This window comes from Mauremys reevesii, linkage group 11 (assembly GCF_016161935.1).
Source record: "Mauremys reevesii isolate NIE-2019 linkage group 11, ASM1616193v1, whole genome shotgun sequence".
Classification (NCBI taxonomy): Eukaryota; Metazoa; Chordata; order Testudines; family Geoemydidae; genus Mauremys; species Mauremys reevesii.
Genome location: NC_052633.1, coordinates 23764631 through 23781591, shown reverse-complemented (window position 1 = coordinate 23781591; position 16961 = coordinate 23764631). Strand labels below are relative to the sequence as shown.

General features: G+C 40.6%; 1 protein-coding gene across 5 annotated transcripts in view; it reads right to left on the bottom strand.

The window, feature by feature from the left end:
• Positions 1-7604: 7604 nt before the first annotated feature.
• The window catches only part of STK17B (serine/threonine kinase 17b), a 38653-nt gene continuing 29296 nt past the window's right edge, over positions 7605-16961 (bottom strand). For all 5 annotated transcript variants that reach the window (XM_039493865.1, XM_039493861.1, XM_039493862.1 and 2 more), the window contains 2 exons: positions 10980-11159; positions 7605-9086 (listed from right to left, as the gene is read on the bottom strand). In XM_039493865.1, the coding sequence (XP_039349799.1) occupies positions 8813-9086; positions 10980-11159 (454 nt within the window). In that variant the 3' untranslated portion in view covers positions 7605-8812. The remainder of the gene's footprint in view (positions 9087-10979; positions 11160-16961) is intronic.

The following is a 16961-nucleotide window of genomic DNA, read 5'->3' as shown; positions in this document are numbered from 1 at the left end:
TTGTTTTCTTATTTAAATATAGTATTGTATAAGTTCTTAACTACACATAATTTCCTTGATAATTGCAATAGCTTCTTTTGGCCACTGAGGGGTGTACGTTCAACATTAAAACAAATGCTATGCCAAAGGAAAAACAGGATATTTAGGAATGTACACCAGAACCATGACAATGTACTCCTTTGCTAATGATTTATAGTTACAATTTTCATTGTCCCACAACACCACAATTCAAGTATTAACATGTGAAGAAGTAATCTCTGCTTGGTAAGCTTGGGGTCTGGTCCTGCTTCCTCTGAAGTCCATGGAATGTTGCCATTGTCTTCATTGAGGTTGAGGACAAAAGTGAGAGTCACACTGGTCTATGCACACAAATTTCACCAATTTAACCAAATCTGGTACTAAATCAATATGGCTAACTCACTTCAACTCTTCTGTGTGAACACTCTTAAATCAGTTTGTGTCTACACAAAAGAGTTGCTCCAATTGAACTAAATCAATTTAAAATCCACATTTAGTTCAACTGGTGCAATTTCTGTATGTAAGCTGAGACCATGTTTTGTTTTAAATAAGATGACAAAATAGTTTTATATTAAACATAACCACGTATTAAAAGGAAATGAATTTCACATATGCTTGCTTTATATCATTTTTCAAATTGATACACAAGAGGCTAGGGCTGAGAGTACTTCTCAGTGGAAATAGGTCCCATATGAGTAGAGGTTAAAGGGGCTAGGACTTTTCAAGCTTGGAAAAGAGGAGACTAAGGGGGGGAATATGATAGATGTATATAAAATCATGAGTGGGGTGGAGAAAGTGAATAAGGAAGTTATTTACTTGTTCCCATAATATAAGAAGTAGGGGCCACCACCTGAAATTGATGGGCAGGTTTAAAACAAATAAAAGGAAGTTCTTCTTCACACAGCGCACAGTCAATGTGTAGAACTCCTTGCCTGGAGAGGTTGTGAAGGCTAGGACTGTAACAGGGTTTAAAACAGAACTAGATAAATTCATGGAGGTTAAGTCCATTAATGGCTATTAGCCAGGATGGGTAAGGAAGGGTGTCCCTAGCCTCTGTTTTTCAGAGGGTGGAGATGGATGGCAGGAGAGAGATCACTTCATCATTACCTGTTAGTTTCACTCCCTCTGGGGCACCTGACATTGGCCATTGTTGGTAGACAGGATACTGGGCTGGATCGACCTTTGGTCTGAGCCAGTATGGCTGTTCCTAGGTACTTGACTTTCAGCTTTGTATGTCAGGTATCTGAAGCATATGTATTCATTTGACCATATTTCAGTTTTTATCAGGTAAGCAAAAAGTTATCACCATCTAAAGTGATAGCTATGACTATCTAAAGTCATACTTCATCCTTTTATTTGCCCAATAAAACAGCTTATCATGTTTCATTAGTCAGTGGCCTCCTGGTTACCTAACTATATTTACATTATTGCTTGAGGCAACAGAAAAAACTTTTCTTATTTGACCTGCCAGTTCTTTAGAAAAGTATGTTGTCACTATATCAGCAACCAGTTCAAATTTGACAAAAGGTTACAAGTGTGAAACAGAGCATGTAGTCTGAACGTTTCAATTAGTAGAAGATTTTACCTTAATAATTACAGTAACCTTGTTATTTATCCACCAAGTGACATTTTCTGCGCTTTCAATGATAAAGTATTTGTGGTCATGAGAGGAAGTCTCAGTTGCAGGTACAATTTATCAAGTGGATGGCTCAACATAAAGAGGAGTGTGTGGAACCACAAATTCAAGAAAGGCTCAGAGCTAGATCCACAAAGATTTAGGTACTTTCCTAGACACCTAAGTTTCTGCTAATAAAGTCCCTGGTGCCTAAATTTCTGCCAAAGTGCATGCACAAAACTGTCTAAGCTGCTTGGTGCCTAGCTCCTACCTAAGTCCGGGTGGCATTTACAAACTAGGTGTACCCGACCTATCTGACCTTCAGGTCCTGATCTGCTGCCCTGAGTAAACTGTCAAATGACTTGGTGCCTGATTGTGAGAGATGCTGAACACCTGCATATCTGACTGAAATCTATAGAAATTCTGCAGGTTCAGCACTTTGAAATCAGGCCCTTTATCTGCAAGTGAACATCACAGATGCAACATAATACAGCAAGGGAGTTTATAAAGGGACAAAATAGAAAGTCTGCTTATCTAAATCAGCAGCAATATAGGGCAGCCAGCATTTTAATGCTGGTGATTTAGCCAAGTACGCCATTAGATTTTACAGGGTTTTATTCTGACTTTGACCTATGTTACCACACTGGCTCTGCTGGGTCTCAAAAATAAAGGGCAAAATAGTCACTGCTGTTACTTTACCAGCTTCAGTAGAATTACACCAGTAATTAATTGCTCAGTATATATTTGTCTTCATGCCAGATTTTTTTTTTTTTTTAAAAGCAGCTTTGTAAAAGCATCTTTGAATTAATTCCCTCATATCCTTGCATCCATAAAGGCCATTAGCTGCTGTCAGGCTTCTCCCCCCACCCCCATCTGAACTCTGGGGTACAGATGTGGGGACCCACATGAAAGACCCCCCTAAATCTTATATTCTACCAGTTTAGGTTAAAACTTCCAAGGCACAAATTCTTTTCCTTGTCCTTGGATGGTATTGCTGCCACCACCAAGTGATTTCCACAAAATTTCAAGGAAGGATCACCTGGAATCCCTATACGCCCCAAAATATCCCCCCAAGCCCTTTCACCCCCTTTCCTGGGTAGGCTTGAGAATAATATACCAAACAATTGCCTTAGCAATGTGAGCACAGACCAGACCCTTTGTCTTCAGAACACTGAAATCAATCAGGTTCTTAAAATAAGAAAAAAGTAAAAGACTCACACCTGCAAAATCAGGATAGAAGGTAACTTTACAGGGTAATAAAAAGATTTAACACACAGAGGATTCCCCTCTGGGCTCAACTTCACAGTTACAAAAACAGGAATAAAACTACTTTTGTAGCATAGGGAAATTCACAAGCCCAAAACAAAAGATAACCTAACACATTTCCTTGCCCTACTTATAATTTCTGTGGTTTTAGACGGATTATTCCAGGTATAGTTTCAGGAGATATACCTGCTTGGCTTCTCCCTCTGTCCAGGGAGGGAACAACAAAAGAGAACAAACAAATCCTTCTCCTCCCCTGCCACCCCAGACTTGAAAGCATCTTCTTTCCTCATTGGTCCTTCTGGTCAGGTGCCAACTAGGTTATTTGAACTGCTTAACCCCTTACAGGTAAGGCAGTTGTTACCCTTCCCTCTATTTTAATGACAGCTGCTCACTGCAATAGAGCAGAATGAGAATTAGAAATAGTCCAAATGGCAAATGTGAGATGAGATGAGCCCTACTAGAGGTTGTAATTAACCAGTAAATCTCTAACATTACATACATTATGTTCACACACAAGAGAATATAATGTGAAAATGGTTTTAACAATATACATTTGGAATAGTTATATTACACAAGTGGCTCACAGGCTAGTGAGCATGACTAGAGAATTGGTCAGATAATCATTCACGAGCTAGGGACTGGGCTTTGGTATGGAAATTGAGTGCATATGGGCACATATGAAATGTGCACTTGCAAAATGTAGGAGCATGGATTTTAAGGTAAGTGTCATTAGTATGGTACTCGAGATTTTCATGTCTGTTAGTAGTTTTCCTTACCAGGTGCTGTAGGTTAAATCTATGGAGATTAGGAAGTAGGAGGAGTGCTCCACAGGAAGGAACTGGAAAGCTCAAGAGGCTAGTTATGGGATATAGAACTTTCCATCTCTAAATTGTCAGCTCAAATTCAGGCCAACTTTCTCAGACATTTCCTCAGACATAACATTCTCTCAGAAGGTACTGAACAACTACATATCACTGCCTTCAGCACAATGCAAATCTCTCTTTGCAACAGCATTTCCACAGTATACTCCTCCCATGCACCCCCGCCATGCTAGTAAAGGAGAATAGGAAGAGAAGACATGGAAGCTTACTTATATAATTCTGTCAGGCATGCTGATACATGATAATGTTCACCATAAAACTACCTAGAAAGTCTGTCAGTGCCAACATCTCTTAAAAATACCCATGGCTATTTGGATTGTGATTAGATAAAATATAAATATCGAACTGAGACTAGGATGCACACTTGATGGTAACCATCTCAACAGGAATTTTAGCTTAATCATTGTGGCTGAATTCTGCCCTGTGATAATGTACTCATGGTCCAGAGAAGTTTTGTGCTTTATCTTCTTCCAAGATTTCAAGGGTAAAAATCTTTAACCTCTGAGGTCAATAGGAGTTTTGCCGGTCTTCACTGGGGGTCAGGAATTCACTATGTTTTTCCTTCTGCTCTAAAAGCAGCAACAATTTAAAGTGTTGTCGCAGCAAAGGCCTGATCCTGGAAACCTTATTTGGGAGGAGTTCTATTGACTTACTAGAGTAAATCATGTAAAGGTTACGTTAGTTTTCTGAACCAAAGTTTTCTAAGCTCTCTCTTACACATTTACAGTTTGTCATTGTCAACTCAAAACTACATATTTATGGATTTTTCCATATTGAAATTAATATGAGAATGTTTCTATATACTGGCTCATCAGTACAGCAGCCTATCCATTTGTCTAATATACAGAGCTGGCAAAGAAGCACTTCCAAGTCTGATAGCTGGCAGAAATCAAGGCACAATTTCCCACCCCCCTTCTTCCAGCAGAGGCCAACAAACTTGTTATCCAGTTTTCTCTGCTGTGAGTTTCTGAAAATGTTATACAACTAATTTCTAGTTAGGAAAACATTTGTGGTTGAATTTATGGAGTTATCAATTGATACCTAGAACAGAGATTTTTCTGCTAACATCACATTTCTCAGTGAGACCAAAATCAGAGCGGAGACTCATCATTCTTGTTTTATTTTGAAATGAGCTCTACAATGTTGCTAATGGGGGAAATGAGTATTTAATAAATAGGATTTTTTTAGTATATGTAGCACACTGGATAAAAGATTTATTGGCAGAAAATTTGAGAGATTTAAAGCCCTTCTGAAGTGAATACTGCAGTAATGTCAAAACAAATACATGGGGATACTGTTCCTTTCACAGAACACACAGCTCAGTCATGAAGTTCTAAACACAAACAGAATGACCCTTTTGTCAATGGAATCTTTATGTAGCAACTGCAGTATTCAGCCTGTACTAGTGAATTATTTACCTATTTATTACACACATAATATATGAAGTTCTCTAGAAGAGTATAAATTTATTTTTAGGCTATCAGCCTATCAATATTCAACTTAACTTTAAGAAGTTAACTGCCTTTAGAAAGGACAACCATCTGCTAAATAAACACCATGGATATTACATACCTGTTTATCTTATGCTGTTGAGGTATGCAAATCACCACTGGGTTAGTGTTTTAAATCAAGACACTTAATATTTGTACTGGCCCATTTCATATTTTTGATTCATTTTGCTCCTTATCTTCTCTCTTTAGCTGGTTGGCATAGTGCTGGTTCTACAGCCTCTACAGAGAGGCTAATGAAACCTGAATACCAGCATTTATTTCTTATATAATATTTTAAAATGCCTCTCCTTTCCTCAAAACATTTTATGACTAACATTAAACTATAAAAGGACAAGAGTTCTGGCCCTCAATGTACATAAAGCAGAAACACCTTTTTCCTCATACATTTAATCTAGATTCAATTGTAAGCAGCATTCCAGATATGAAATTAATAAGCATAAGGATGTGGTGTCATTTCAAAAAGCTACATTCACTAACTTATCAGATGAACTTTACAAAGAGCATAGGACATTAGCTGGAAAGCCTCTTTTTCTGACTAGAAAATACTAAGTGTACAAATTGTTGAATAAAGTCACATTTCAATACAAAATGTCTGTTTATATAAAATAATTCAGGAATTGCATAGAAATTACATCACTATTCTTAATAAAATATTACTATGACCATTTACATCTGTTTTTGCTAATCCCCAATAACATGACACTAAGCACAATGGGCTACCAAAAAACAATTGTACCTTAAATTAAATTACATATGTTAAAAAAATTATGGCATGCACAATACAAAATTTGTATAAAATTAAGCATTTATATTAATCCAAACAATTTAAAATTCTGGCCCCAGTTATATTTTAATTTACATACAAAAATATAGATGTCTACAAAATTTGAAAAAGCTCCATTGGATAACACCAAAATTCACTTATTCAAACTTAAAAGGTAACTTAAGACCAGAAAAAAGCAGTAAGAAATGTAAACATTTATCAAATACCATGGTGGAAAGTTTCTTTATGGAATATTTCCTGTATTTTGTTTAGTTAAAGTGCTGGTATATATGGTTATGACTTTATATTTTGCATAATCTATATCATATGTTAAAAGAAATAGTAATATTAATGTGAGAGAGCTTCCAGTTTTAAAATTAAGAATTTAGCAGTAATTTGGACATCTTAAATTATTACAATTATTTCTGTAAACAACTTTTTATAGCTGAATCTGTTGTACTCTTTTGACATTTCCTCTCTTCATCTTAAGTGAACTTTCAATTCTGAATGTATAAAAATACCTTTATTTTGATACGCTGTAATTATATTAAGTTCTTGTGAAAACATGATCATTTTAAACAAAGATATTTCTCTTGGGTAAAAGGACTTCCAAAATTAAAAAAACAACCCCTAACTTGTCTATTAACTGCCTCCACAAAGTCTACTTACTTCTTATCATCAATTCATAGAAAAGAATAATGTATACATTACATAACATTAATATGTAGAGATGAGATACTGGAGTCCCCTAATAACTAGGTAGCTCAGCTTGTTCATGCTTGAACACATATTGATATTAAAAACAATATCACATGGATATCAGTCTTTATAAAAAGAGAACAGAAAAGACTGGATTTTAACACATAAAAGGTTAAGGCCTGATCCTGCACACTTCACTCAGTTGGCACTTCCATTCAGATCAACAGGAGTATTAACCAAGTAAAGAGAGCATTATTGGACTCATTTGTCTGTTAAGTTGGATTTACTATACGAATTGCTTAAAATATTTTTTATTCCATCCTTTTGTTATAAAGGTATTTAAAATACAACAACATTTTACTACATATTAATAAAATGAGCATTTACATTATTTCAATGTTTGGTATTTTCTCTTGAATATTAACTAGAAATTGTTTAAGTAAGACAGGGTCCAAATGCACATTTGAGGAAGCATCTTGCAATTAACTAAATATCACTATTCTCATTATGCAAGACAAACGAGATATCCACACTGAGGAGGATTCAGTCTAAGCTATGCAGACTCGAAGATCCAGGGAATAGTTTAAAGTGCCATTTACTTTCATAATATTTCAAAGAGCTTTAATTACTTCCATTAAAAAGGCTCCGATTTTCACACTATTAGTGCTACTGTGGATATGATAGCTTGTCAGTATTTCCAGAATAAACTCAGTTTAGGACCTGATCAACATTTGCTCCAAGCTGAAACTTGGCATAATGAAGTGTTTTTTTTTCCCCAGAGCCTTGGAAAAAGAGGAATACAAAACAAACAAACAAAATCTAAAAAACCCTACCTTTTTTTTGGGGGGGGGGGGGGGGGGAGGCGGATGGAGAGTCCAAAAAGAAGATAGATGTGAATGTTTTCAAAAATTGGATAGATTTTGATTACCAAAAGAGCTCTGAATTTTAATTCTGAAATTTTGCAACCAATTTCTCAACATTGGCATAAGTAAGTACTTCAAGGGAAAATAGTCTGGTTGGAAAAATTACTATGAAAGCAAATTAACACACTCTCCATTCCACACCTATCAGCTTTTTAACACATCCTTGATGCAGATGCATGGTAGCTGCATGGGCAATAAATGCTGCTATTAAAAACATCAGAGATGATGAGACTAAGAGGTATGTACACTAAAGTATTATGGGTATTGGACTATTTATACTGTGCAATCTGTATTTCAATACAATCCAGATATATATGGACACTAGCAACAGCTTCTTTGGAGCATGTACATTTGTTTCAATATGCACTTTGGTGCAAAACTTTTCACACACTTACAATTAGATTTGTTTATGAAACAAGGATCTTCAGCAATAAGACTGACAACCTACCCTTATTCTATTCTAGTATTCCAGAAATATTCATGCTAGCATACTAAAAGTATATGCCACATGCAGTACACTATCCAGGTGTAACCAGTCAGCTAAGGCAGAAAGATTATCCTTAACCACAGCTAAACATTCTAAGTAAACAGTATTTGCTGAGTCCGTTCAATACATCCCAATATTCCGCTGATTTTAAACTCTCAGTTAACAGATGGCACTGTCACTGCAGTGAAAGGCTGTCAGAAATTATTAGTTTCAATTTCTGTGCTTCAATCCATTATCAAGTCTTAGTCACAAAAATGTGCTTATGTTATTAGATCACTGTCTTGAGCACTTTTAAAAGCAGTTTAACTAGAGTCTGTTTATTAACATTCAAAAGTTTTTATATTTTTAGTCTCTATAATATTAAACATTTTTTGGACTAAAACTTGAAAAGTGCAAATATATTCAACTAAATCGCCTTCAAAACATAAGGCTCTCTTCTCCCCTGATGCCAGAACTCCAGTTTCTCAGGAGTAAAAGCCATTGCCAGCAATGGACATGAAAGGAAGTACTGCATAAGAGCATCACTCGAAAGTGCATTTCAGTATAACCATGGTGCATGAACGGACAAGACATAATCTCACAATATTCACCACTGGAATAGATTACAATCCTAAATTCAGTTCTGAGGACCTGCGCAGGCAGCCATGTGTTAACATACTAAGTCTGTCATGAAGTCTTGCAATGAATCATCAAACCGAAAACGTTTAGAGACTGTACTGCTGTCTTCTGGAATGTTCTCTTTATCTGCTCTGTCACCACAGGTACCATTACAAACTGATTTAATATTCCTTTCCTCTGAACTCTTTGTTGTGTGTTCCTGCATTGGAGAAGGACAGGAAGATTCTTCTGGACTATGCAATAGTATGAATTCCCCCTGTTTCAGCCAAGAATGAGAGAGACAGGCTTCTGCTGTTGGTCTTTCCCTTACAAAAAAAAAAAAAAAAAAAGCTGTTTTACTTAAATAAGTGAAAGCATTAACCTCTTATATGGAATGCACAGCTTATTTCACAAACATTAAAAAAAATCACGAGTTTGGACATGTGAAAGATGGACAATCTTCGAGAGTGAAGTCTTAGCCCCACAACAGATATTAATAAGGGCAACAATTTTACAGTGTCCTCAGATTGTTGCTGTCTTACTGCTAACACAACTACAGTAACTCCTCACTTTAATTATGTTCCTGAAAAATGCAACTTTAAGTGAAACAATGTTAAACTAATCCAATTTTCCCATAAGATTTAATGTAAATGCGGGGGGTTAGGTTCCAAGGAAATTTTCGGGGGGCAGACAAAAGGCATTATATACTGTACACTACTATACTGTACTGTGGTGGGGAGGTGCCCTTGGCTTACCCCTGGGGCTCAGGGCTGGGGGTTCAGGGTCTGGGAGGGCGCTCAGGGTGGGGGTGTGGAGTCTGAGAGGGAGTTAGGGTGCAGGAGGGCGCTCAGGGCTGGGCAGGCAGGAGGTGCAGAGGGAGCTCCTGGTTGGTGCAGGGGGTGTGCAGGTAGATCTATGCAGCATGGCACCGCCCCCTATGGCTGCAATTCTGGGAGCCGCAATTCTTGGAGCTGACCCCCCAACCCTTCCCACCCGGCAGGCAGGGCCACACGGAATGCAGGGGCTTTAGGAGCTGCAGGGCCCCGGGGCCCTGGCCTGCAGCTCTAAAGCTCCTTTTGGAATGCGGCCCTGCGAGCATAGGCCAGAGGACTCAGGAGGAGCAGGCGCAGCCACGCAGCCAGCGAGAAGTGGCGCTTTCCCCTTCATAGCACCGCTTCTCTCCGGCCACTGGCTGCGCAGCTGCCCCTGCTCCTCCTGAGTCCTCTGGCCCGTGCTCGCAGGGCCACATTCCGAAAGGGGCTTTAGAGCTGCAGCCCAGGGCCCTGCAGCCACAATGTTCCAGGTGGCCCTGCCTGCTGGGGGTGGGGTGGGGAGGCAGCTTCCCCACTAGCTCTCTCTCTCCCTCCCAGAAAGTCCTAAGTGCTGCCAAATAGCTGTTTGGCGGCGGGGGAAGCGCTGGGAGGGAGGGAAGAAGGGAAGGGGAGGAGGCCGAGAAGAGGAACTTGTGCAATGTGCCCTTGTAAAGTCAGCCAAATGACGTTATAAGTGAGCATTGCACAACTTTAAACGAGTATGTTCCCTAATGGAGCAGCGACGTAACTTCAAAACAACATTAAGCAGGAGGACCTTCAGTGAGGAATTACTGTATAAAGGACTGCTTGGATTCAAGTCTGGCTCAGGCTTCAGAGTTGTTAACCAAAATGCAAATGCAATGTCAAACTTTGCCCTCTGCATCTTAAGATCATTTACTTATCGGTAAAATATGGCCAGCAGAACTAATATTTACAATGCATAAGCAAAAACTATATTCAAGACTGAGTATGCGATCTGGCAGTTAGTTTATTTGCAAACAGAGCAAATTTAATTTGGAAGCCATGATGGCATTTTTTGACATAAAATTGCTTTTAAGCAAATTGCATCTTACTAAGCGGAAAAATCAGTTACAAATGGACAGTACCACCAGTTAATCTGATATAAAGTCAGACTATCTGATAATTTTACAATTCAACATTTAAACAGAATTTCCATTATTGGGATCTCACTAGTCAAGTCAGATTTTCTATTTGAATCCAGCCCATTCTAAATATTTACACTACATAGAATGTATCCATATGAAAACCAACATTTTTATGTTAAATAACTGGGCTTATCACATTTACATTACAGTAGCACCCAAAATCCTCAATCAGGATCAAGGCCCTGCTTTGCCAGATGCTTATAAACAAATAGAAAGATGCACCAAAGAATCTGCTACCTACTCTGGGTTTTTGACAAGAAGTTTTTGAATGAAGTCTCTAGCCAAGTATGAAACTGATGCAAAAGTTTCCTCTGAATAATCCACATTGATTTGAGAGATATTGAGGAAAGTTTCTTGAGTATCTGCCCCCACAAATGGAGATTCTTGAATTAGCAGCATATATGAGATTACACCAATATTCCTGAAATGAAACGAGATGTAATTTAGCTTTCATCCTAAATTACATCACTGGTGCTATGGTCAGTATTCTTTGTTATTTCACATTCCACAGGCAGCAAAAGAACCAAAAAAGTATGCCACAGTTCTAAGCAATTTGATTACATATACATAAAATCATAGAATATTAGGGTTAGAAGGTCATCTAGTCCAACCCCCTGCTCAAAGCAGGACCAATCCCCAGATTTTTACCCCAGTTCCCCCAAATGGCCCCCTCAGGGACTGAACTAACAACCCTGAATTTAGCAGGCCAATGCTCAAGCCACTGAGCTATCCCTCCCCCCACACAATACCTGATGTGTGTTTCTTAATGAATCATTCAAAGCATTAAGTGATTTTGCTGGTATGCGACTTGCTCTTCCTAGCAGTCAAGAGTGAAAGTTGCTCGGCTACTTAAATCTGCTCCAGCCATTTCTTTCTTTCATCACTCAATTACCTTCTACTTTGGAGGGTAAGCTAGAGTGTGTTTTCCAAAACCAACATTAATGCTTTGTTTTGAATTCTTCAATACAGATACACACAAAGATGCAACCCACTTGATGTCCAGACAGATCATTCCAGTTATGTCACCTTTATCCCAATAGTACAACAAAGCACTAAAGGGACTTAGGAGCATTCAATCTCCTCAATACAAAAGTTATTTAGCATAGAACTACACTACAGCTGGGTAATAATGGCTTTCAGTTCACTAGCAACCCCTACAAAAAAGAGAGTTTAGGTTCAGGTCAAAAAGAAAAAAAAATTCAGCAAATCAAAAAACTCAAAATGTTTTGTTTGATCTGGCTCAGTTTCTCCTTTTGAATTTGGGTATTTTAACAAAAAGGAAGGGAAGACTCACAAATCAGCCAAAACCACTAGCCTTTAAGAGTCATTCTCAAACTTGCTCATGCACAGTGACTATGAATTGCCACTATAACAAGGTCTGAAGGTCAAGATTGTCCTTACCACAAAGCTGAGTCTTAGTGCAGTGTAAACAGAATGCCTAAAGGAAGCTTCTTCCTGACTGGGTAATATTACCACTACTTTCTACCCCAGGTTATTGAGCAATTCCTCAGTAGTTATGACATTGCCTTGCCAGAAACTGGATATTCATTTCCCTGATTCAAAAGGACTGTGTAGCTGAATTAAGAAATTGCTACAGAGCCAATACCCTACCATGTTTAAAAGATGCACCTATTTTAAAAATATCTTGCAGGAAAGAGAGAAACTCTTTTGCTCTTTATTCTTAAAATAAGAACAATTTCCTCTTTTTTTTAATCTCCCCATTCTAAAACACAATTTTTACAGCAAATTGCATCCCCCTGTAGTTCACATTTTACAAAGTTTTGTAGGATACAGTAAATTCATTTAACCAATAGCCAGCTTCTGTTCTGGCATAGTATGCTGTTACAGGCAATCTGTTCCTACTGTTCTAGCACACCTTTTCAGGCCGTTTTGAAGCACTAGAAGCTCCTGATATGGTGTTGTTGCTGTCCTGGGATCCCCATGAACTCTAGCTCCAAGGCAGAGGGTCTCACTTGGTTCCAAGGCACGGAGGGAAGCTGCCCTCTTCTAAACAGACTTATGGAATATTTTCCCCTCCTTCCTGTCTGGGGGCCTTCTCCTTATTCTCATCTTTTGAGAGGAGTCCCTGAGTCTGCTGGAGTGTTCCGTCCGGGCACTGCTCAGCAGCTCCAGTCGACGAGACAGGGCGCAGTAAGATCCCAAGGCTTCATGATGAGCTCCATCGGGTGCTTGCGAAGTCTGAACTCCTAGGACTGCTTGGTGCAGGAACAGGAGGAGTGGCAGATGTCACACCTTAATGAGATGTGCGACTCCCCCAGGCATCAAAAGGCAGCTCTCGTGTGGGTCACTTACTCGGACGTCCCGAGGGCAGGAAAGGTAAGACTTGAAGCCTGGACCTTGGGCATAAGTGCCTCAAACATTGGGGGATTAGTGAAGGTGGGAGGAAGAACCTCTGATCTCCATGATCTAAACAATGACTATATGCTAAATATGAAACTTAACTAACAAAACTTAAACTATACACAGTATTTTTTACAAGAAAGTTGAACCAGCAAAACTACAGGAGGTTCCATCCCAGACCACCAAAAGTAGAAAAAGAACTGCAGAGGCAGTTGGTCTGTGCTGCCAATGAGGCCCTCGGTTCACAGCAAAAGGTGTAAGGTTCAGGTGCAGAACAGACACTGCCACTGAAGAATTGTCAGTCCAAAGTGCATGGAGCGTGTGTGCACCCACAGAGACCAGCTCTTGAAGAAGGGCAGGTACAAAAATTTAAGAATCCAGACTGCAGGAGCATAACATTTTTAAATTTGTGGTAGCAGTGGAAACCCATACTGCAACATAAAGATGCACATAAGATTCCCACGTTGTTACTCATACAAATAGAAAAAATAAACTTGTTTTTCCAGTTTCATGGAGAGCTGTGGAGAATGTGGAAGATGGATACTTACTCAAACAGACATATGCTATAGTATCCTATTGTTGAGATACAATTTGGGCATGAGAAAGTAAAGTTGAACTCCACACCATGTAGTTTATAAGAAAATTAAAACACAGGTGAGGTTTCTTGGTGTGAGGAAAGACTTCTATGCTAGGGCATATTTGGAGTTGCCCTTAAAAAAAAAAAAGAAAAAGAAAAAACCTTACACAATGAAAAATTGTGAGGAAAGAGGTTGTTATTGCTGCCTTTAATGTGCTCCAGGCTCAGGAGCAAATTATAGGAAAAATAGCTTTGCTGTCTATTATTCTTCTGGAGTTATGTGGAAGAAGATCAAAATAATAAGAACTTAATATTCATGAAGATGTGCAGATTCAGTTAGCTTTCTAGATTAAGAACTTTGAAAGAGAAAGAAGGGGAAGTGGGTGGAAGTAAAATTCACAAACGTGAGATTTTTGGTACACATTCATGGGCAACGGGTTTTTTTTGGAAAACATTTCACATAGGAATAAGTCTGATTTGAGATATGACTGTCTACTTGGTTCACTGTGTTCACGCCACCATTAATCCACATTTTTAGTAGTTATAGCATGTTTTATAAGATACTAGATTGTTCACTAGTTTCAGTGTTTGATGGGCAATGAAAAGATGTAATTGGCCTCTCAAGCCTACATTAAAGTGGGCTGCACCTGCCAGGTGGGTCAGTCTTAACTGATGATGAAGCCCACCTGGAGAAATACTGGGAGAGAACTATAATCAAAAGATGTTTGTAGCAGAAAGGAGCTGTAGGTAGAAAGTGAGGAACTCTGCAGTCACACTCTAGGACAAGAGAGGTTGTGATGAGAAAGTTCAGGAGATGGCTAGCCCTAGGATCCTCTCCCAAGTAGAGAAGTCTAGGAAGATGCCTGGGTAAAGACCCACCAACCACCTGAGTGGAGTAGGTTCTGGAGGGGAAAGCCTTGACAAAGACAGTATCTGGACTTCCATGGAGAGCACCCTTGGAGATGTTCAGCTGTTGAACAAAGTAAGGGAAAGAGCAGAAGAGAGAGAGGAAAGATCAAGCCTGAGGGCAGGAATAGGTTTGAGTTTATCATTTTAAACTGGGATTTACTGGGGGAGAGCCTTGCAAAAAGGGTGAAATTAAAGAGGCTGTGGAGAGACCTCAGGTAGGTAGCAGGGGCTGAGTTTGAATATAGACACAGCTATATATAGGGTCCCTGTGCTGAAACCCAGAGGACAGGGAAGGCCCAGGTTCCACTATCAAACACCAGAGAAAGTGGTGTAAAGACTCTGAAAAGGAGATAAGGACAACCAGAAGGGTGTGATGACCATGAGGTGTAATGTTGGGGCTGAAAACCTTTTGTGACAACATTAGATTTTTATTTGTTGGACTCTCTGTATCCCAGAAAGGGTGGAGTTAAATCATGACGCGACGAGAGGGTTGATTCACGAGACAGACAACAGAAGACCAGAACGATCATTGAGAGGGGATACTAGACAAGACTGAGCTGCTATGCCACACCCAGCCACAAGACATGCACTCTTCTACACAGTGCTACAAGGTTTATATTGTTTCTGCAGAGTAAAAAACGGTTACTTACCTTTGTAACTGTCCTTCTTCGAGATGTGTTGCTCATATCCATTCCAGTTAGGTGTGCGCGCGCCGCGTGCACGTTCGTCGGAAGATTTTTACCCTAGCAACCCCAGTGGGCCGGCTGAGCGCCCCCTGGCGTGGCACCATAACGGCACCGGATATATACCTCAGCCGACCCACCCGACCCTCAGTTCCTTCTTGCCGGCTACTCCGACAGTGGGGAAGGAGGGTGGGTGTGGAATGGATATGAGCAACACATCTCGAAGAACAACAGTTACAAAGGTAAGTAACCGTTTTTTCTTCTTCGAGTGCTTGCTCATATCCATTCCAGTTAGGTGATTCCCAAGCCTTACCTAGACGGTGGGGTCGGAGAGAGATGTGGCGGAATGCAGGACCGCGGAGCCAAAGGCTGCATCATCTCTAGATTGCTGGACCAGAGCATAGTGAGAGGCGAAGGTATGAACCAATGACCAGGTTGCCGCACGACATATTTCTTGAATTGGAACGTGCGCCAGAAAGGCGGCGGATGAAGCCTGGGCTCTGGTAGAGTGGGCGGTGAGATGGCCCAAGGGAACATGTGCTAAGTCATAGCAGGTCCGTATGCACGCTGTTAGCCACGAGGAGATCCGCTGTGATGAAACGGGAAGACCTCGCATCCGGTTGGCAACTGCAACAAACAGTTGAGGGGATTTACGGAACGGTCTCGTCCGATCTATATAGAAGGCCAGCGCCCTACGAACATCGAGGGAGTGAAGCTGTTGCTCGCGTGAGGATGCATGCGGCTTTGGAAAGAAAACCGGAAGGAAGATGTCTTGATTGTTGTGGAACGCTGATACTACTTTCGGGAGGAAAGCTGGATGCGGACGCAGCTGTACCTTGTCCTTATGAAAGACAGTATAGGGCGGGTCTACCGTGAGCGCACAGAGCTCAGAGACTCACCTAGCCGATGTGATGGCTACCAAAAAGACCGTCTTCCAGGACAGGTACAGCAGCGAGCAGGTAGCCAGCGGCTCAAAGGGTGGAGACATGAGCCTGTTGAGGACCAGGTTTAGGTCCCAGGTAGGAGTCGGGTGACGTATTTGAGGGTAGAGACGCTCAAGGCCCTTCCGGAATCTAGCAGTCAAAGGATGAGAGAAAACCGTATGTCCACCCTCTCCTGAGTGGAAAGCGGATATGGCTGCTAAGTGTACCTTTAGCGAGGATAATGCTAGGCCCTGCTGTTTCAGGGACCAGAGATAGTCGAGGACTGGATAGGGAGCTTCGAGGGGTCAGCATTGCGCGCCTGAGCCCAGTAAGCGAAGCGCGTCCATTTGGCTAGGTAGGTAGAGCAAGTGGAAGGCTTTCTGCTGCTCAACAGGACATGCTGCACTGGAGCAGAGCAGCACAATTCCGACTCGTCTAGCCACGCAGGAGCCACGCCGTGAGGTGGAGGGCCGTCAAGTCTGGGTGACGGAGAGTGCCGTGATCTTGGGTTATAAGATCCGGGTGAAGTGGCAGAGGAATTGGGCTGGCTATGGAGAGACGGAGCAGCGTGGTGTACCAGTGCTGCCTGGGCCACGCTGGCGCAATCAAGATGAGATGTGCTCTGTCTTGTCGGAGCTTCAGCAGGACCCTGTGGACTAGGGGGAACAGGGGAAATGCGTAGAGCAGATGATGAGTCCAGGGAAGGAGAAAAGCGTCCGACAGGGACCCTGGTGACAGGCCTTGAAAGGAGCAAAAGTCCTGGCATTTGC